The sequence below is a fragment of the Dryas octopetala genome, chromosome 6 (assembly GCF_963921425.1).
Source record: "Dryas octopetala chromosome 6, drDryOcto1.1, whole genome shotgun sequence".
Taxonomy (NCBI): domain Eukaryota; kingdom Viridiplantae; phylum Streptophyta; class Magnoliopsida; order Rosales; family Rosaceae; genus Dryas; species Dryas octopetala.
The window spans coordinates 404,614-426,264 of NC_141371.1; the positions used below are offsets into that span (position 1 = coordinate 404,614).

Below are 21,651 nucleotides of genomic sequence, written 5' to 3' on the forward strand. Positions count from 1 at the left end.
GGTGGGGTGGAGTTAAAGCTCACCTTTGTCACTTTCTCTCTTCTCCTGTGTCTTGAGCACTAGTCTTGTTTACAACGATCCATATGCTTTTAGCCTTCACCCAAACACCACTATACATCATTCATTCAATTATACATTCAATTATGCATAAGTTTCACCAAAATAGCAACAAATTAATTAATGAGTCAATTCCTTGTAGCCATCGAAAACCCCAATATATATCCTCCATTCCTCCTCCTACATGTTAAACTAGAAGCCTCTCTCACCCTGCCTCTGCTATAGCCCTATAGCCCATACATATTATATTCATATACACACTCATATATGATTGGACAAACCATTATAAATTTATAATTTATAGTTGCTAGCCGGTCCAACTCCAACATATATGCATGCTCCTCCTCCTTTGACTCCTTGTCCTCTTTGCCTTACTTCAATTTCAATCAACTTCAATCTTTTCTCTCCTCCCAATCTTCCTTTTCATATATACCTTTTTAATTAATTATGCCAAAATTGCACTTTCTTCCTTCCCCCATTTCATTTCTTGTCTATATATAGTTGTCTGCAGATAATGCTATCTTCTCATTGATTTTAATTTTTATCACACATCCCCCCATCTCTCTCTCTCTCTCTCTCTCTCTCTAAATTGTTCATCAGTTTAGTAAGAAATTGTAAGGCATATATGGCCATGGGGGGCATGGCCAAATTCATTTGCATGATTTTGATAGTGGGTTTGGTTGCAATTGAGGGTGCCCCTCAAAGCTCTCTAATCACCCAACTTCCTGGCTTTAATGGTACTTTTCTATCCAACCACTACTCAGGGTAAGTTCTCATTAACGTTCATATAAATTAATGTTTGCATATATACAAAATGCATCTATAGCTAGTGTAGGTGCTTTAATTTAATTGGTTTTGATGGCAATGCATTAATTAATTTATTTGGTCTTATATATGTTGAATTAATTTCTTATGTAGATATATAAGCATAGATGAAAAGAATCTTTTCTACTACTTGGTAGCTTCAGAAAGAAACCCAGCAAATGATCCAGTTGTTTTGTGGCTCAATGGTGGACCCGGCTGCTCTAGCTTCGATGGCTTTGTCTATGAACATGGTATGCTTCCTACATTACTATACTTCTTATGTTTTCTAAACTGCTTCCTTTTTTCCCCCAATTAGGTACATCAATCAAGCTAATCTACTTTACAATACATCTTGTACTTTCAGTATTAATTAATTGGACTCGTTGTCTGATTAATAAGATAATGCTGCTGCTGTTCCTGTTACACATTTTTATAATTTTTTTCTGTATTTTTCTCTATAATATATATCAATTGTCGTCTTATTAGTTGGGGGTCGGTGTCACTATCAATTAGTTGGGTCACGGGTGCTGATTGGAAAGAAAACTATATATATTTTATATACCTTTTGAACCACAATTAATTGTCAAACCAAATGTTGTTCATTTCAGCTCTAATAATAAAGTAGTTGGGCAAATTGGCATGCACTACATGATTAGATTCTTGTCTTTTATATATTTTTGCCCAACTACTTAATGTTGATTATGGATGTAAAGCTTTAATTAGTGTAAGTATTGTCTATGAGATTATGGACATCGTCCACATACATGGAATATATAGTACATACATGTTGAGGGTGCCCTGCACCTATAATTTCATTGAGAGCTTCATTTCGTTAGTTTTGATGTTTGTTTTGAGTTTTTGTCTTGGTACGTACATTGTAACCAAACTAGTAACGACACAATAGTAAAATTGTACACTAGTCACATTGACAGTCAATAATGTACATTTTCTGCAACTTGCATATATAAATGGCTTTTTTTTTTTTTTGTCAAGCATATATATATATATGGCTTGATTATGCTTCAGATCGAATAAACAAATAAAATTCATTTTGTATATATGCATTGCTAGCAGAAAGCACCATCAAGAATTTTTCTCAGATCTATAATTAAGTAGCTAGCTAGAGCTTGCAATATTGGATTTATAAGAGATTTCTCACTTTTGATCAATTTTTGTGAAACTAATTATATAGCTTAATTTTTTCAAGGAATGAAAGGAGAGAGATTGATTTACTTGTATATAGATTGACCAAAAAGTAAAAGTATATGTATATATATATATATATATATATATAATATATGGATACACGCTGCAGGGCCATTCAATTTTGAAGAAGGAAAACAAAAAGGAGAATTGCCTGTCCTGCACCTTAATCCTAATAGCTGGTCCAAGGTTGGTGGTCTAAACATTTATTTTTGTGACTGTCAGTCTGTCACTACTTAATACTCATGGCAATCCTTAATATTATTTGTATATATCTGTGGCAGTTAATTAATTAAGTTCATCCTCATTTTATTTACTAATTAGATATTTATATATAATTTTTTAAAAAGTTTGTTGATCATAAATATATGATAATCTTTTATGGATGTGCAGGTTTCGAACATAATTTATTTGGATTCTCCTGCGGGTGTTGGGTTTTCATACTCTCAAAACTCAAGCAAATACGTAACAGGGGACCTGCAAACTGCTTCTGATACCCACTCCTTCCTCCTCAAGGTACCTACCTACGTAATTTGATTCCTGATCAACAATTAATTCTGTACGTACTTGTAATATTAATTCATGGAATTCTGCATTCATATATGGATGCAGTGGTTTGAGGAATTCCCGGAGTTTGTTTCAAATCCTTTATATATTGCGGGAGAGTCTTATGCTGGAATATATGTGCCAACTCTTGCTTCTCAAGTTGTCAAAGGTACGTTTTTCAATTTCATTCATGCATTATATTTAGGGTTAAATACAAAAATAGCTACAAATTTTACATTAAATCTCAATTTAGTACACTAACTATAAAAACTGACACCACAAACTTTACATTAAATCTCAATTTAGTCCACTAACTATAAAAAGTGTCAGTTTGGTCCACGAGCTTTTCAAGTTGTATCAAAGCAGTACAAACATTAACTTCTATTGAAAAATTTAACGAAAAGTGATCATGTGCACAGCAAGTGACTACATTTTCACATGTATTTCAGTCCGTTCATCACATTTTCATGTGACCAATTTCGTTAATTTTTGGATAAAAGTTAGCGTGTGTATTGCTTTGGTACAAATTGAAAAGTTTGTGGATCAAATTGACACTTTTTATAATTAGTAAACCAAATTAAAATTCACTGTAAAGTTCGTGGACCATTTTTGTATTTAACCCTTATATTTATGTGTACATACCTCACATATATAGTCACGTTACTATGTTCGTGTACATATGTGTAATTAGTGTAGGATTTGCTGCATATATATATATATATGTGTGTGTGTGTGTAACAACTGTACGTATCGTGTATCTTCTCTCCTGTACGTAGGTATTGCAAATGGAACAAAACCAATTCTGAATTTCAAGGTACGTACTTACGTACAGCATTCTGGCTGCGTGCATTATGTCAAGTACTCACCTTAATTGAAAAAAGAATTAATTAAGCTAATTAATGTAAGCTTAACTATATAGTCTATATATATATATAGTTGATTTATTCATGCATATACATACATGTAGGGTTACATGGTGGGGAATGGAGTGACTGACCGAAAATTTGATGGCAATGCTTTAGTCCCATTTGCTCATGGCATGGCCCTCATTTCAGATCAAATCTATGAGGTACCTACACTCTATATATACATTAATTTGCTTATTGGTGACAACTGACAACTATATATATATATATATATTTATATTGCAGGAAGTAGTAGCCGCATGTGGAGGAAACTACTATAGACCTTCAACTTCTGAATGCAGCGATAAACGTGACCTAGTAGAAGAGGTGCAAATTAATACGCGCAATTGTCTTGTATAAATTCAAATTAAATTACTTAATATATATTTCCTCTCCCTAGCTCACAATATTAATAATTGTAATATATGGTAGCTTGCTATAATTAATTTGTACGTTTTTGGTGACTGAAATTTAGGCTATTTCTGGACTAAACATTTACGACATCCTTGAGCCTTGTTACCATGGCCCAGGAGGAACGAATGGAAACAGCAGTAATTTACCATTAAGCTTTCAGCAATTAGGGAATAAGACTAGTACCGCAGAGAAGCCTCTGGGAGTGAGGAAAAGGATGTTCGGCCGCGCTTGGCCTTTCCGGGCACCCGTTGAAGATGGCATTGTCCCATTGTGGCCTCAACTAGCAAACTCACGATCCGTTCCTTGCGTTGTAAGTAATTTATTTTACTTAATTAATTTTCTACACTTTAATTTCTAACATATGGCTCTAGCTAGCTAGCTAGAAACATTTTAATTTGGATGTGCATGTATTTGTCAAGTGTAGAATGATGAAGTTGCAACTATCTGGCTGAACAGCCCTGCAGTTAGGGAAGCAGTTCATGCTGAACCAGTAAGTTATCGGATCAGTTTTCTCATTCCATATATATAGCTTAATTGCTTCAGGTACAAATTAATCGATCACTTAATACGTATTTGACACAATGAATGAATGACAGGAAAGTGTGGCTGGTCCTTGGGAGTTATGCACAAGTAGAATAGAGTATTCTCATGATGCTGGAAGTATGATCCCTTACCACCAGAACCTTACAACCCAAGGATACCAAGCACTCATTTACAGGTAATTTTTTTCTTACTAAGAAAATTATATTCTGCATATATTAATTACATGGTACCATGGAAATATATAGAGCTTGATCAGAACAATTATTTATTTATTGTTTGCATATATGCAGTGGAGACCATGATATGTGTGTTCCATATACCGGGAGCGAGGCATGGACTCGATCACTTGGATACAAGACTGTAGATCCATGGAGATCTTGGCTATCCAATAACCAAGTTGCAGGGTATCTACTTAATTAATTTCAGTATTTCACACTTCATTCACTACTCACTACTAAACATTAATTACATATCCTGCTAGTGCTGGACCTGCTGGTCCTGCTGGTCCACTTTCCCACTATATATGTTTTCTTTTGCAATATCCCACTATATATGTGGCAATCAAATAACTTTCTACTAACTTAATTTCCTCCACATATTCACAAGGATATATAGAGTGAAGCAGCTTTTAAAGAATATTTTTGTTGTTATTTGCTGCAGATACTTACAAGGATATGAAAACAACCTCACCTTTCTCACCATCAAGGTCTGTATATTATATAATTCTTGATTTGGTCAACTTTGATAATATATAGGAGGATGTAAATGAAGTTTCTTTTTCTCATAAACTACATGATGTAATTGTTTTATTGAAGTTATTAATGTTGTGGTGGGTGGGGCATGCAGGGATCTGGGCACACTGTCCCCGAATACAAGCCACGGGAGGCACTGGACTTCTACAGCCGCTGGTTGGAGGCAAAACCGATATGACTCACATTCACAATCACCGCCGGGGAAACCTTTTTTCTTTTCTTTTCTTTTTTCCTTTTTACCTGCACCAGCCATTCCCTTCCATTTTTCATCATATTTCTTTCTCTATATATGCATTATAATATATATATATATATGGAAGACAACTTCGTTATCAAATATTAATCTTACACCAAAGAAATGATTAGCAAGCGATCTGACAAGAGCTTCATTTTGTTTTTCTTTTTTTTCTTCTTTCACATGACTAATACATATGTAAAGTTATTTGTGTAATGTACATAAGGTCCCACAGACACGTGAACAACTGCAAACACACATGCATGAGCATATCATATACGTAGTTAGTGTGAAATGTGAACAACTGTGACGAGGTTAATGCCCTCAAGCCAAGGCCATTGGGGGCCTACAACATGGTTAACCTTGCAAATAAGCCATCATCTTGAAAAAGCAGCTAATATCCCTTATTGACAAATAATATAGGTGTCTTTGTCTATCTACATACCCCCTCACCCCAAATGGAAAAAACCTCATCATCTTTCCAAATCAAACTTCCAAAAATAAAATGAGCAGGAAAACAGCACCCTCTAATTAATTTCTGAATTGACTTTTGATAAACAGATTGAAAACAACCCTCATCAATTCATGTAAATCTTCCTTGAAACTGTATATATAATGAATTACTAAGGTGGGAAAACTCAATGATTCAATAGAAATGCAGTGTGGTCAGTGATGGATACTACTCAGGCTTTGAGTATGACAGATATGGACACAATATGGAAGCCCCATAAAGTCAAAAGAAATAAGCTTAACCGTTTCATATTGTTGTTAATGAGCTCTTCTTTCAGCCTGGTATTTGGCAACTTGGATAGCAACTAACAAAAAGATGATGCACATTAATCTCCACCAATCAATTAAAATTGAAAAGCAAGTGACAACCACAATCAAGAAAGAAAGCTAATTAGCTAAATATCTTTTTTGCAAATGGAGCAACAACATTACATTGCAAGTATATTCCACATCTGAACATGACAGGCAGGAAAAGAAAACCAGACCATTCAATTTTCAAGCTGAAACTAAGATGAGGCTTCATTATCACAAAATTATTATCGACATAACACACATGAAATTTTTATGAAACAGAGGAAAAAAAAATTGACGGAGAGTTGGATTTTACAAAAATTCCAATTCTACCCACACTGGAAAGGACAATTTTCCCAGACATGCAAATATAGTCGGGAGGGCCCACCTCTCCGGTCAAAATTTTAACTTTGATGGCCCTACAAATTGCCAAAATGTAGAAAACGAAAACATAATTGGAGACAAGGAAAAAGTAAAAAATAGAATAATACAAAAGAAATTATGAGAAACAAGGGAAAATCAAACCTTGTTCCAGGCCTTCTTGTCTTCTTTTCCAGGAACAAACCTTGGCAGGGTCAATAATGTGTTAACACGAGAAACTCCTTCCAAAGCAGACCACTCTTTACCCACTTCCGAATTAATGTCCTCTGCAGCATTCTCTTTACTTCCTTTTTCTTCTTCTTCGTCCTCCTCCTCCTCTTCTTCTTCTTCTTCTTTTTGAAGAACCTCTTTGCCAGTTCTGACAGTCCCTGAATGGACTAAAGAAGTTGGCCCAGAGAGATCTTCTTCCTCAGTCCCTGCATTGACCTCATCCATTGTAGTAGGCTGCTCATTAGCAGCAGTTGATATAGTGCTCGAGTCTGCATCAAGGAAAAGGCAAACTACAGCACAGTCGTCTACTTTTGAAGTTGGGTATTTCTGTTTCCAAGCTCGAACTGCTGACTCAACCAGTGCTCGAGCTGCAGAGGAACGTGTTGGGGCTGATGCTACAATGTCTACCACTTCTTTGTTGGAGAGAACATCCCAAATCTGCCAAAAAGTTAACTTTTAGATTTGAAGAGCAGGAGGAGGAATAGGAGGGGGGAAAGGAAGAGAAATGTTATATATCTTCTGTAAAGTGTAAATATCTTCAAATTAGTTGGTTCCATACCCCATCTGTAGCCAAGACTATAAATTCATCCTTCTCAGTGAGACGCCAATAGGATATATCAGGCACAGAGATCAGACCAAAATCCTTGAGGCAGAAATCTCCAAAAGCCCGTGCCATGGCAAGACCGGGGGAGTCATTGTTTGGCAGCCAGACCCGAGCAACCTCAGGTTCATCCTGAAGAGCAAAGACACGCCCTCTACACTTACGTATTCTCTCTGCTTCCGCTGTTAGTGAGGAAAATATAAGAAAAAAGTAGGTAAGAACTAAGAAATAAGTTTATCACAAGAAACTAGCAAGCAGACCACAATTGACCATAGAACCCTCTCTTTTGTATTCCTTGTTCACTGTTTCAGGTAGATGGAAGCCATTATCAAATGTACAAAAATTCACTCTCTATAATGGCAATGGAAAAACAACAAATAGACATGTCACTAAACCATAAACCATAAACCATAGTTAGTATATTCCAAGCTTGCTTGCCTGATGAAAGCAGCATCAAAGCTGCAAAGCCAATGAACTTTACTTGATTCATTGTACATAAAAATTAATGGACTTTAAGATCTTTTCCAACCAGTTCCAACTATTGCCTTTTAGAACACTCCAAAAAATAGAGAGAGAGAGAGAGAGAGAGAGAGAGAGAGAGAGAGAGACCTGGAAGATTTGGTTTGAGATCCACAGTCAACTGAATTGCATTTAGAGTGTCATCTTTATCTCTCATGCACAGAACAGCTCTGGAGTCCCCAACATTTCCAATGATTAAATCCCGACCCTAAGAAACATGCCAATACATGCATGATCAAGATGAGTACATCATAAAAAGCCAACACCAAATCAAGACAAGTTTCCAAAGACTATGGGACCACCTGTTTGACAAAAGTTACTGCTGTTGTCCCACTACAAAAGCAATCGATACTTGGTTGCATACGCAGCTCCCTGTCCATAGTTTTGAAAGCCTTTAGGAATGATTCTTTCAGTGTCTGAAATATCTCAGGATGCTTTTCTGTTTCCTCAATATCAATGGAGGCCCTGAAATCTTCATCAACAGATACAAAGCCAGTATCATCTGAATTCAAGCTTCCAGCAGTATTGAGGCTGACCTCCTTGAGAACTTCCTCACTGGTTATGTTCACTTCCCAGTGTGCACTCAATTTCAGAGGAAGAGAATCCCTCACTCTCTTAGCAACCATATGACCATATGGACCGTGACCATCAAAAACACCACAGAACACTGTGTCTGTTCTTGAGCCAAAATTCTGAAATCCATATTTAAAAAGAGTTTAGACAATAATAACATTGTTCAAAAATGCTATGAGATATTAGTACTTTTGAAAAATGAAATGTGACAATGGTCAATCAATCAAACATGTAAGCATAAGATACACAGCGATATGTTTCTTATAAGATACATATCACAACAAAAACTAGAAATCAGTAAAAATCAGAGAAATGAATATAACAGTTTAAAAAACATGGAAGTAAAAAAAACAAGGATAAAACTATCAGAATGTCAATATAGGGCAAAATCCACACATATAAATATGAACATGGTAACCTCTTCTATGGGAACCTTCAAGTATGTGACAATGAAGGTGAGCCAATTTGCTCATCAAACAAGGACTTGTGATAGCCAAGGTGAACAATAAAACAAAGCAAGAGTTCACTTTGCCAGCACAGAAGTAAGGCTTGCTAGTTTGGATAATATCCTGAAAAAACGGTAGAGAAACTGCAGCCAACTAATATAAAAGAAAAAAAAAGGCTGTTTTTTTTTTTTTTTTTCTTGAAGTAGAATCGTAGGAAGTGCAATTTCCTTCTACACAAGAAAGTGAAGGCAAAATATGAAGATAACATAAGAAATAATAAGTTGCACAGGTGGATTTTACATCCTCATATAAGATTGATTTTTTTTTTTTTTTGCCAATCTAATATAAAATTGATTAATCAGTACAAAGATGAATTAATCTCAACTCTGAGTTGAGTTAAGAATATGATTAAAGAGCTAACCTCCCAAACAATCATGGCATCCTGGTTGGTTCCTTTCTTGCCTTGTTGGGTAAACAGAGATGCAATTTGACTTGAGCCGTTCAAGAACATTCTCCCAGGAATTCTATGCAGCGGTTCGTCCCGGCGGCTATCAAAGGAAGAATTTCGAGATCCCATTCTCTTCTTGGAGGTCTTCCGCCGCCTGACTCCCCATCCCAGAGACGACGGTGAATCGGGCAGAGGGCCCCTGCTTTCTGCAGACAAGCAGGAACCCATTCTGAGGGCCCTGATTATGTTTAGTATGCACTCCAGACCAGCCGAGCAGTAACACCCCTTATTTTCAATTGACGGATCCGTCAGAAATTCTTGGTAAAATCCCAAAGACACCTTCAAACTCAGGGCCTAAGCGACCACTAAAGCCACTCTTTAATCTTTGAACAATAATACTCTTGTGAATTAGTCTAACTATTAGATTGTCCACCCCAACAAATTTGCCCAGAAAGCACTTCAATTTGGACCCAAGCTTCACCTACGGCACCCAACATTAAGCAAAACACAGAATTTAATATCACCTGCTTTTACTTGCCATGGAAGGAAAACACTTTTTCGTAAACTTTTGAGAGTTGAAAGCACCAATGATGTACAAGATGGCCAACCTCTTTTCTATTTTTAAATCACAAACATATGAAAAAGCTAACAAAAGGCATATATGGCATAAAGAAAGCAGATCTATGAAGAAGATCTATGTTCAAAAACCCACTTTTTCAACACAAACCATTCTATAATCACAAACCCATATCCCCAAATTCGACAAGAAAGCTCCCCATCACAATTGTGCACATATAATCCTAATATTTTCACAGATATAAATCAAATGGAGCTTTAAATGTCGACCAAACCCACCCGAACGAGCTTATCCTTCTCAGATCCAGCTTGGAATCATTGAAACCAAATACGAATGGAAGAGAATTTATGAGAAGAAGCCAAATTACAGTAGAGAGAATGGGCTCAGAAAACAGAGCAGCTCAACTCACGGCTTCGAATAAAGCAAGCATCTTTGCCAACGATATCACGATACAGGAAGTGGGTAGAGAGCCAATTTAGAGAGAGAAGGAAATGAAAGAGAAAGAGAGCGACTTTGAATATGAGAAATAATCGCAACCACCAACACCAACTGAAATATAAAAGATTGCAAAAATACCCGCTCTTGTAATATGACCTGACTTTCTAGAGAGAGAAACAGAGAGAAGGAATCTCTAGAGAGAGACTGGAACAAACTACTAATCTTTTTAGAGCGAGAAAAGTTCAGAGAGAGAAAAATTTAGAGCGAGAAAAGTTCTTTTGAGAGAAAAATACTATACTTCTTCTAGAGGTTGAACTTCCTACTTTCCTCTTTTTTTTCTTCTTTTTTTTCTTAGAGGGAGTTCTTAAAGATACATAGTAAGTTAGTAACAGAATGCTTACAGGGAATTGCAACTTCAAGGCCCTGAGTGCCTGTCACATTCACAAACTTCAGCAAACAAAATAAAATAGAACTTATATAAAAATGTATTTTGAGATTTGGGCATTTAGTACAGTATCAGATGGGTTGGAAATTGATAGAGAATACTCTACCCAAAAAAAAAAAAAAATTTGATAGAGATTAGAGAATGATGGCCGAGGATGGAAATATCACATTGGTATGGAAAGCTTTGGCATTTTGGACTAATTCATATTATTCATTTTATCTGTACTAAGAAGATAATAAGATAGATTACTAAACATTGTAATATCAATTTCGTTAGGTCTTTTATTATCTACCATGAATACAAACTCGCTTCCCCATTACTATCAATTAAAGGATATATAGGAGAATTTGATACGCCGTTATTTATATAAACTATAGTGGCATAAATGTGCATTCAATAATTGATTGAGACTTCGGAGAATGAAAAGTTGATCGATGAAGAGCATAAATTTCAAAATTAATTGACAATGAGAAGAATAGTTCAAACCCTTATAAATCACTAATAAGACTTTCACATTTTTGATGTGGAGTTCTCTCAACACATCTCTGCATGAATGACGTCATTTAAGGCTAACACGTAGATAATTTATATTGGGTGACGTGGGAACATGTGTGGCCATTAGGCTCATCACGTGGATAACGTGCATAAAGAAATCTTGACATTCATCCCAAAACTAATTAGCAACGGAAAGAGTAGCTTAAACCCTTATAAGCCACTAACAATACCCTTACATTTTTGACGTGAGATTCTCTCAACAAAGACAATTGTATATATAGAACTTAAGATTTAAGAATACGAGTATATTGTATGTGCAATGGTATATATACATATATCACAATTTTGAAGGCCCAAATATTGAATTGTTAGGTTTTGATTTGGTATAATTTTCTAGAAACTGAAAATTTTGTTTGATATTGTGTATTTTATTTGGTAATTGATATTACTCATGAACCTAATGTGAACCAAAAGATATACTGAACCTAACTAAACCAAAACACAAAAACACCCCCATATTCTCCTATGCAATACACATATCATAATTTTAATTTTTTTTATATCTTCTTGTTCTCTCTATCTCATCAACTAACTCTTGGTTAAAAAAAAACTCATTGTGACATTTTCTTTCAATTTGTTACAATGTCAATAATAATTATTGTATTTTATTAGTATAAGTTAATTAAATAATATTTTTAAAAGTAAATTTAATAAATTATGTATTTCTTTTAAGGCGCCAAAGTTTAGCTTGGATCTATTATGACAAAGATAAAGACAAGGATAAGATAAGACAATTTTGGTAAAAATTATTTAGTATAAGATAAAGGTTAATTTGGATATAACGGTCATATATGCATCTAATAAACCATCAAATTAATTGAAATAATACAGTTATGCTTGTCTTAGGAAAAAAAAAATCCAGTTCTGTTTGTGTTGAGATGAATTGTATATATGGTTAAAACTGTTATTGCTGCAATGGACACTAGCTTGAAAATGTCCTCCGGCTATGATGAAATGCAAATTGCAATTAAATGCAAGATAATTGGCTAGCTTTAAACAAACAAAAAAACAAAACATTAAAAACATTAATCCAGTTTAGCTTTTCTGATTCTGCATTCTCCTTTGTTCTATTGTTTCCATAATTCCACTTCCACATCAATTTAATTAAAAATGTCTTAACAAAACAAAATTATACACTATTTTTTTACCAATCGAAGATAATTATAGCTGAATTATCTCATAACTTTTTTTTTTTTTTTGTGGATTGTAATCATTATTTGTACAATTAATTTTTATAATAATGTTTAAAAATAAGGATAATATAATAATTAACCACATGATCCCACTTCGATCTAGACTGTCCATTCTCAATTCTCACCCTCTAATTCTTACCTCTCCGTTTACTCTTTATTTGCATATATATATATATATATATATATATATCAGGCTCCTTCTGTTGAGGTATACCTCAACTTATTTATGTTGAGGTATGACCTTGTTGGGGCTCACACGAGTCGTTTTGTATCGATCCGAACCGTTCGCAAGGATGATCTTCATTGATAGATCATCCTTGCAAAAAATTAGCCAAATCAGAAATCATTTGCCTATCTAACTTTGATAAAACAAATGGACGGTTTCATCAAAAATATTTGGTTCGTCCATTTATTTGATCAAAGTTAGATAGGCAAATGATTTCCGATTTGGCTAATTTTTTGCAATGATGATCTATCTATGGAAATGTAAAAAATGAACGGTTCAGATCAACACAAAACGACTTGTGTGGGCCCCAACATGACATACCTCAACATAAATAAGTTGAGGTATACCTCAACAGAAAGAGCCTGCAGTATATATATATATATATATTTATACAGGGCCCTTCCAATAAGGGATCCCTCATTTAGTGTTAAATGAGGGATCACCCTGTGTGGCTCACACGGGTCGTTTTGTGTTAATCCGAACCGTCTATGTTTTACATCTTCATTGATAGATCATCCCTGCAAAATATCGGCCAAATCGGAAATCGTTTACCCGTTCGTTTAAGCGGTCAAAGTTTAAAACAAATGGACGAACATCAAATTTCTCTATAAACACCTAAACTTTGACCGCTTAATCGAACGGGTAAACGATTTCCGATTTGGCTGATTTTTTGCATGGATGATCTATCAATGAAGATGTAAAAAATGGACGGTTCAGATTAACACAAAACGACCCGTGTGGGCCCCACAAGGTGATCCCTCATTTAACACTAAATGAGGGATCCCTTATTGGAAGGGCCCTGTATATTTATATATATAGGCTGATCGATCAGATGTGGAAGTTCGCACTGTATGAAAGGCTCACACTGAGCGCTTAGTATAAAACATTCGTACGGTACGAAGATCCACACCTAAATAAAATTATATATATACACAGTAATTTAACCACATTTCTACTCTAATCGAACTTTATTATGTTTGACACACTAAGTAGTACGTTGCTTGCTGTGACGTGTGTAAACTAATCTTATCAAGGATTAATAGTGGTTTAGTTATTCTACGTACCTTTATCCCCCCTGTATATTCATTAACTGACATATATATATTGATCTACTTAAATGAGCATGTTAGTATGCTACATATATATATAAGTATATAGTGCATGTATGTATAAGATTAAGTAGTATAGCTGTCTGTGAGATCACACATCATCTTGTCCCTTAATTTCTACGTGGGCCACTCACACTGTCCCAAATCTCTACTATAGTGATATAGCTAGTATTTATGCCATATATTGGACCATATATTATAAGGTCATATATAACCATGTATAATGCATGCACATTAATATATATATGTCCGTGTTACTCTGGCAGACAAAAGCATATACAATACAAAATTATACAAAGTTACAACCCGACCAGATTTGGTCGGTCTCATTGTTTTCAAATTACATTCCTTCTTTATTATCTATGTATATCTTTTTTATTTTTGGCCAGGATCTATATATATCTTTTAAATTGGCAACATCGATCTATACATATGAACATGAACATGGGATATTACGTGGACACCCATTAGCCGGCCACCCACTTCACACACAAAAAAAAAAAAAAAAAAAAAAACATAAAAGAGCCACCCAACCTCCCAACCATCCACGCGTGTATATGCTTCTCTTTTCGTTTTGTTCTCTCAATCTTTCACACAACCATTCACACGTATATAAATTTTACTTAATTATCTTAACCTTTCACATGTAGAATTAAGATAAATTTTAAATATATATAATTATATGTGAAATTACTCAAGCCATTGCAATTATCTTATTAAACATGATACATGACACATATATTAGTTTTGTGAATTTTCTATCAATATATGTCTTTGTGGATGTGGTCCCAAAATTTCCATCAAGTTTTATGATTGGAGTTTGGACTTTGAAGTGATCGAACATGTGAAACAAACATAACGTTCTTAATTATGTGATTATATAATTTAATATTGAGTGTTTATAGCGAATTACAACGGTAAATTCTCGATTAAGATCGAGGGTAAATAAAGTAGAATTATGGGAGTAAAAACAAAAACTTTAATATTAATACGTATATACCCCAACATGGATACTAGGTCCATCCGATAAAAACACAACACGTAGGAAATATCTGTGTACTACAGAAATCAAAATATCTGTATATATTAATTGTCCCTATAGCCGGCTATAGGAAATATATATATATATATATATGGAAAAAGTAAAGAATTGGCATGGGGCACATGATCAGGGGCCCTCTACGTACGCTGCAGATATCTCATCCACTTCAATTTCAATGCGCTCATTCATAATCATATCATGATATGATATGATATATAGGAGATCGAGAAGCAATCTTATCCTGACATGACATATGCATGATCTTTTCACACGTACTATATAAATTTGACTGATCGATCATATCGCACAATTTATGCATTTCAATCATTGATATCTTATATTTATATGTGATCGCTATCGAGTAGGTAAAAAGGACCAAGTGTTAGAGCGAGGTAGCGAACACCATATCAAAATTACAATGCTATGCAGCCTATGCCACATACAGTTTTCTGGTCAATATATTGCTCCAACAGACATGTAATTTTATCATAAACTTTTTTCAGTTTCATCTGACATATGTATATTTGTCCTTAAAAAAAATATGAAATGATGCTCATAAGTCATACCAACTATTATATTTGAGGCCCACATAAGTATTAGGTACATAAAATAATATTTGTTTTACCCATTAATCATATTTATTGTAAAATTTTCATGGTATTACGTTAACAAATTATATTTACCCATTATTTTCATGGTAAAATACCACATACATCAACAAAGTACACATTTGATTTGATTTGACTTACATATATATACGTACATATGATCAGATTGATGAGGACAGTTTCCCGTTTAATGAAAATTAAGGAGCGTAATTAAGGTCATGACTAACTTGCACGTAATTAAGTACGTACGTGACAGCTGGCCACAACTAGCTTGCTGGTGATGCATGCCTAAAAGGCTAAAACTAATTCTTCAGTCAAGTACTCGTCACGTCACACTTTTGATTAATCTCAATTAATTAATTAACCAACTAATTAAAATTTGTCACATTTTTCACGCATTCATTCTATAACCTTATCTTTTCATTTTGCATACAAGGGATAGCCGGCTACGTAAGTAATTATTAATTAAAGTAAATGATTTTATGTTTGAAACTTAAACATATAATGCAATCTAGAAATTTGATCACGCAAACAATGTGGCAAATGTGCTTCGTTTGTTAATCATATTATTAATATATATTATGTTTGAAACTTATTTATTTAACATCTTCATGTTCAGTTGGACAATTCTACACATAATTACTATATGATGAATTTTATTTCAATGTCAATCAGTCAACGTCAGCCTTGCTAGTTAGTGGGTACGTAGGCTTCTACGTAGTTTTTGGGTGTGTCAATTTATCACTAATGGGCGGGGGCGGGGCAGGCGAGCAGCCACCGAATTGAAGCATGCAACTGAATCCTGTTGGGTCATCAAAAACTAATATATTTCTCTTCTAATTAGTGGAATTGAAAAGAGGTGAATGGTTTAGTTTTTTCTTCAATTATTTAAACAAATGTTAAGCCATTAAAATTGAATGCTTATCAAATCGGCAAAAGTCTAATATACTGAGTCTCTCAAAGCATAGGTCTGAGATTTGATTAGGTAATATCTGCATATCCTGATTCAGGGAATGAAAGGAATGGGGATAGCATAGAGGTCATTCTTCCTCCTAGAGATGATTCCTAAAGATTCAGTCATGTCAAGCTGTTCTGGGTTTGTCCCATTGGGGAGTTTCCAGTTGAAGTGGTACAAGAGTTGACAAAGTGCAACTTGAATGGATGCAATTCCGAATGATATGCCTGGACACACTCTCTTGCCACCCCCAAATGGAATGAATTCAAAGTTGTTGGTTCCTTGAAAATCAATGGAACAAGCTTTACCTTCCAATTGGAACCTCTCAGGCTTGAAGCAATGAGCATTGTCCCAATGTGTAGGGTCTCTCCCAATTGCCCATGCGTTGATTATAACTTTGGCTTCACTTGGTATATCATATCCGCTAATCTTACATGTTTGAGTTGCTAGTCTTGGGATAAGGGGACCAGGAGGGCGTAGTCGTAGAGTTTCTCTTATCACCAACTTCAAGTAGCCTAGTTTCTTCATGTCTGCCTCTTCAACTTTCCTCTTTCCCCCAACAACTTGCCGTACCTCTGCCTGAGCTTTCTCCATTGCTCTTGGATTCCTCAGAAGCTCTGACATTGCCCATTCTGTCGCACTTGCTGAAGTGTCACTTCCAGCAGAATATATGTCCTGATCCATGCATCATGTATATATCAACTAATTAACTAACATTCATCTTTGATATTGTTATGTATTTGTTTAACTTGAAATTAAGAATGAAGTAATCAAGAAATTAGTGTTACCAAGGTGACAGATTTGATGTGGTCGGTTGTGAGATCAAACTGTAGCCGACCAGACTCCTCAAGTTGTAGAAGCACATCAACTAGATCTTCTGGATCATCACCTGATGATGATGATTCATTAATGATCTTTCTAGTGCGTTTCATTTTGTGATCGTCGATGATCTCGTCAACAATCTTGTCAATCTTTTGATGTATTTTCTCGAGTGCAGGCCTGGTCCTTGTGACATAACGAAGGAATTTGAGAGAAGGGAACAAATCAGGAACCTCAAAGCCTCCTCCAAGCATATTTATTTGCTTCACCAATGATATAAATTCTTGTTGATATTTGCACTTTTTTCCAAAGGCTGCTCGAGCAATAATGCTGTTTTGCATGGAGAAAATCATCTCACTCAGGTTGATTGCAGTTGGATGTGCTTGTGATGACAAGTAATTAATTGACTCAACAAGATTCAATGCCTCTTCTTCTCTTATTGACGCAAATGATCGCACGCGCTTTGCATTTAGCAGCTCCAACACACAAATCTTTCGCATCTGTCTCCAATAATCATTATAAGGACAAGAGATGAGACCTGAGAGATTATAGGACAAAACCTCAAGCGCAAGAACAGTAGGCCGTTGTGAGAAAGCAGCAGTTTCATGTGTGTTCAACACTGCTTTGGCTAATTCCGGTGATGAAATGACTATGGCTGATACTTGTCCCAGTTTAAGGTGCATGATAGGACCATGTTTCTGGGCCAAGTCTCTCAGAGAATGATGTGGTAAAGAGCCAGCCAACTGATGCAAGTTTCCAATAAGAGGTAGCTTCCATGGCCCTGGGGGCAACCTAAAAACATCAGCTGGATGATGATGAGTATGGGGGGTTTTCAATCTTTTCCAATATGTAAGTAGGATAACTAGCAGGGCCACCAGAGAATAAGTAAAGAAAGCAAGGGAAGGAATTTGGATTATTTGGAGCATTAATATTAGGGACATCAGAGAATAAGCTAATCTTATCATATATTGAGCTAGATAGATAGCAAACGGTACAATTGTCAGGATGCTTGATATGTATGCAAGGGGTTCGATCGACTTAAGTACTGGTTTTTGGAATAAATAAAAAGTTGTTTGATACATATATGTATGTATATATGATGTAACGAAGTCATGATTAGAAGATAATTAATAATGTGTGGAAAAGTTTGTCTTATACACGCTTGCTAGTATTGTCCATACAGCATGCATGTTATGTCCATGCATGTCAGCATGTGGGAGTGGGAATGGGCGTGTTGCGTTTGGAGTGGTGATGATAATCCTTTCTGAGTGCAAGCATGAAGACGAAGTGTAGTGCATGTCCTACAAATATGGTGGGCATAAATGGTGTGGACCCAGTTTTATGGAGCTGAATCTGATGGAACAACATAAGTCTCACCCGCAACAACTACCCAATTTTATAGAGATAATACATACCTAAAATATTATAGGATGTCTCAGCTCAACAGTGGAGGATTCATGAATTTTTCTTTGTGGAGGCAAGCTGAAGAAGCTCTCCACACATGTTGTACTGTTGCTTGCCCTTTAAGAAACTTAGTTACCTCTCTGAGGCATTTTACCAAACAGATTGCCCCAAACTCTTAAGGAAAAGCCAAGAACTAGGGGGGAAAACACTAAGATCAGCATTCTCCATTCTCCATTGCTTTTGGATTTCTCACAAGTTCTGAGATTGCCCATTCTGTGGCCCTTGCTCAAAGTCAAGTGTCACTTCCACCACCAATGGATCATGCGAACAATGTGCTTCGTTTGTGAATCAAATATGCAAAGAAAGTAATTAACTAATGCTCTGTTATCATACATAACCAAAGTCGATTTATCATAAATGGAGCGGGCCTGGGGGCAGGGGAGCAGCCACCGAAACTTGAAGCATGTAACTGCAGAATCTGGTTGGGTCATCACAAACTATTGAAACTATAATATATATCTTTTTGGTAGAGAAACTAATGATATTTCTAATCATATACTATTTTGGTGGATTGAATACAGCTGAATGAATGGTCTGGTTTTTTTATTTAATTATTTATTCCAATTTTCAGCGATTAGTGACTCTGTATGACACATAATGGCTTTTTGATTTCCAACATATATTACATACATACACTCACAAGTCACAAGCTTGATGCATTCACTATTATTAGTACGTACATTCATGTATTAATCTCCAGCAGGTACATGAATCTAGTAACATAAATAATTATGACTTACATGCATAATTTGGTATGTAGTAGGCACACATATGACACATATAGTAACAAGCATATCCTGATTCAGGGAATGAAAGGAATGGCGATAACATAGAGATCATTCTTCCTCCTAGAGCTGATTCCCAAAGATTCAGTCATGTCAAGCTGTTCTGGGTTTGTCCCATTGGGGAGTTTCCAGTTGAAGTGGTACAACAGTTGACAAAGTGCGAGCTCAATGGATGCAGTTCCGAATGATATGCCTGGACAAATTCTCTTGCCTGCCCCAAATGGAATCAATTCAAAGTTGGCTCCTCGAAAATCAATGGAAGAACCTTCACCTTCGAAATGGAACCTCTCAGGCAGAAAGCAGTCAGCATTGGGCCAATGTGTTGGGTCTCTCCCAATTCCCCATGCATTGATTATAACTTTGGCTTCACTTGGTATATCATATCCTCCAATTTTACTTGCTTCGGTTGCTTCTCTTGGGATTAAGGGAGCAGGAGGGCGTAAGCGAAGAGTTTCTTTGATGACTAACTTCAAGTAGTCTAGTTTCTTAATGTCTGCCTCTTTAATTTTGCACTTTCCTGCAACAATTTGCCGTACCTCGGCCTGTGCTTTCTCCATTGCTCTTGGATTTCTTATAAGTTCTGACATTGCCCATTCTGTCGCAGTTGCTGAACTCTCACCTCCAGTAGAATAAATGTCCTGATCAAGGGAAAATTCGTTCAGTTATAGATAATATTGATGTTAAATGTAATGCATCAAGTCCTTGACCTTGACAGAAGTAAAGTAATCAATAAAGAATTAGTCTAAATTACCAAGGTGACAGATTTGATGTGGTCGGTTGTGAGATCAAATTGGAGGTCACCGGACTCCTGAAGTTGTAGAAGCACATCAACTAGATCTTCTGGATCACCAGCTGATTCGTCATTGATGATCTTTCTAGTACGTTTCATTTTAATTTTATGATCGTTGATGATCTCATCAAGAATCTTGTCAATCTTTTGACGTACTTTCTCAAGTGCAGGCTTGGTTCTCGTGACATAACGGAGGAATTTGAGAGAAGGGAACAAATCAGGAACCTCAAAGCCTCCTCCAAGCATATTTATTTGCTTCACCAACGATATGAATTCTTGTTGATATTTGCACTTCTTTCCAAAGGCTGCTCGAGCAATGATGCTGTTTTGCATGGAGAAAATCATCTCACTAAGGTTGATTGCAATTGGATGTGCCTGTGTTTGATGTGATGATAAGTAATTGATTGACTCAACAAGATTGAATACCTCTTCTTCTCTTATGGATGCAAATGACTGCACACGCTTTGCAGTTAGCAGCTCCAACACACAAATCTTGCGTATTTGTCTCCAGTAATCATTATAAGGACAAGAGATGATACCTGAAAGGTTATAGGACAGAACTTCAAGGGCAAGAACAGTAGGTCGTTGTGAGAAAGCATCCTCATGTGTCTTCAACACAGCTTTGGCTAATTCTGGTGAAGAAATGACTATGGCTGATATTTGTCCCAGTTTGAGGTGCATGATAGGACCATATGTCTTGGCCAAGTCTGTTAGGGAATGATGTGGTAAAGAGCCAGCCAACTGATGTAAGTTTCCAATAAGAGGTAGCTTCCATGGCCCTGGGGGCAGCTTAATAACATCAACTGGATGATCATGAGTATGGGGGGCTTTCAATCTTTTCCAATTTTTAATTAGGATAACTAGGACGACAAGAGAATAAGTAAAGAAAGCAAGGGAAGGAATTTGGATCATCATTGAGCTAGATGGATAGCAAAGGTACAATATTGTTGTGCTTGCTAGCTGGATCAATTCTTCTTGAAACCATTGGATGCTTGATATATATGTATGCAAGGGGTTCTGTTTGGTGAATTAGAAATCAACTAGCTAGCAATAGTACATTGACGTCTTTCATTAGAATTAGTTGACATAAGATGTAATAAATTCATGATTAGAAGATAATAATATGTGTGGAAAATGAGTTTGTCTTATACACGACCTTACTCTGCCTATAATTGTCCATACATACAGCATGCATGTTATGTCCATG

At 35.8% G+C, this 21,651-nt stretch overlaps 4 protein-coding genes across 6 annotated transcripts; 1 reads left to right on the forward strand and 3 right to left on the reverse strand.

The window, feature by feature from the left end:
- The first annotated feature begins 61 nt into the window (after positions 1-61).
- LOC147280612 (serine carboxypeptidase-like 20) lies at positions 62-5,457 on the forward strand. Its single transcript, XM_086249349.1, has 14 exons — positions 62-822; positions 976-1,112; positions 2,177-2,253; positions 2,458-2,580; positions 2,677-2,779; positions 3,387-3,424; positions 3,578-3,679; positions 3,762-3,842; positions 3,991-4,239; positions 4,354-4,419; positions 4,526-4,647; positions 4,763-4,876; positions 5,133-5,178; positions 5,319-5,457. The coding sequence occupies exons 1-14, from the start codon at positions 683-685 to the stop codon at positions 5,400-5,402; spliced, it is 1,482 nt and encodes a 493-aa protein (XP_086105475.1). The 5' UTR covers positions 62-682; the 3' UTR covers positions 5,403-5,457.
- Positions 5,325-10,662, reverse strand: LOC147280613 (putative protein phosphatase 2C 33). Of its 3 annotated transcripts, none has more exons than XM_086249346.1 (7): positions 10,294-10,662; positions 9,412-9,919; positions 8,274-8,663; positions 8,062-8,179; positions 7,411-7,634; positions 6,786-7,289; positions 5,325-5,464 (listed from the first exon to the last, which is right to left on the reverse strand). In XM_086249346.1, exons 2-7 carry the CDS (start codon positions 9,664-9,666, stop codon positions 5,369-5,371), a joined length of 1,587 nt encoding a protein of 528 aa, XP_086105472.1. In that variant the 5' UTR covers positions 9,667-9,919; positions 10,294-10,662; the 3' UTR covers positions 5,325-5,368. The 3 variants fall into 3 exon arrangements, with proteins under 3 accessions (XP_086105472.1, XP_086105473.1, XP_086105474.1); XM_086249347.1 differs by lacking the exon at positions 5,325-5,464 and adding an exon at positions 6,344-6,679 and having other exon boundaries at positions 10,294-10,657; XM_086249348.1 differs by lacking the exon at positions 5,325-5,464 and having other exon boundaries at positions 6,344-7,289; positions 10,294-10,653.
- A 5,975-nt stretch (positions 10,663-16,637) lies between these two features.
- On the reverse strand, positions 16,638-18,334 carry LOC147280614 (melianol synthase CYP71BQ5-like). The gene is made up of 2 exons (XM_086249121.1): positions 17,375-18,334; positions 16,638-17,261 (listed from the first exon to the last, which is right to left on the reverse strand). Exons 1-2 carry the CDS (start codon positions 18,329-18,331, stop codon positions 16,638-16,640), a joined length of 1,581 nt encoding a protein of 526 aa, XP_086105247.1. The 5' UTR covers positions 18,332-18,334.
- A 1,337-nt stretch (positions 18,335-19,671) lies between these two features.
- Positions 19,672-21,359, reverse strand: LOC147280615 (melianol synthase CYP71BQ5-like). Its single transcript, XM_086249005.1, has 2 exons — positions 20,406-21,359; positions 19,672-20,292 (listed from the first exon to the last, which is right to left on the reverse strand). Exons 1-2 carry the CDS (start codon positions 21,357-21,359, stop codon positions 19,672-19,674), a joined length of 1,575 nt encoding a protein of 524 aa, XP_086105131.1.
- Between the last annotated feature and the right edge of the window lie 292 nt (positions 21,360-21,651).

Excerpts from the sequence above, each read along its gene's own strand:
- LOC147280612 (XM_086249349.1), top strand. The coding sequence starts at position 683 with ATGGCCATGGGGGGCATGGCCAAATTCATTTGCATGATTTTGATAGTG. Across the intron at positions 4,877-5,132 it reads TCCAATAACCAAGTTGCAGG|ATACTTACAAGGATATGAAA; the intron begins GTATCTACTTAA and ends TATTTGCTGCAG. Across the intron at positions 5,179-5,318 it reads TCACCTTTCTCACCATCAAG|GGATCTGGGCACACTGTCCC; the intron begins GTCTGTATATTA and ends TGGGGCATGCAG.
- LOC147280613 (XM_086249346.1), bottom strand. The coding sequence starts at position 9,666 with ATGGGTTCCTGCTTGTCTGCAGAAAGCAGGGGCCCTCTGCCCGATTCA. Across the intron at positions 8,180-8,273 it reads CAGTAACTTTTGTCAAACAG|GGTCGGGATTTAATCATTGG; the intron begins GTGGTCCCATAG and ends CATGTTTCTTAG. Across the intron at positions 7,635-8,061 it reads TCTCAAACCAAATCTTCCAG|CGGAAGCAGAGAGAATACGT; the intron begins GTCTCTCTCTCT and ends CCTCACTAACAG.
- LOC147280614 (XM_086249121.1), bottom strand. The coding sequence starts at position 18,331 with ATGCTCCAAATAATCCAAATTCCTTCCCTTGCTTTCTTTACTTATTCT. Across the intron at positions 17,262-17,374 it reads ACATCAAATCTGTCACCTTG|GACATATATTCTGCTGGAAG; the intron begins GTAACACTAATT and ends TGCATGGATCAG.
- LOC147280615 (XM_086249005.1), bottom strand. The coding sequence starts at position 21,359 with ATGATGATCCAAATTCCTTCCCTTGCTTTCTTTACTTATTCTCTTGTC. Across the intron at positions 20,293-20,405 it reads ACATCAAATCTGTCACCTTG|GACATTTATTCTACTGGAGG; the intron begins GTAATTTAGACT and ends TCCCTTGATCAG.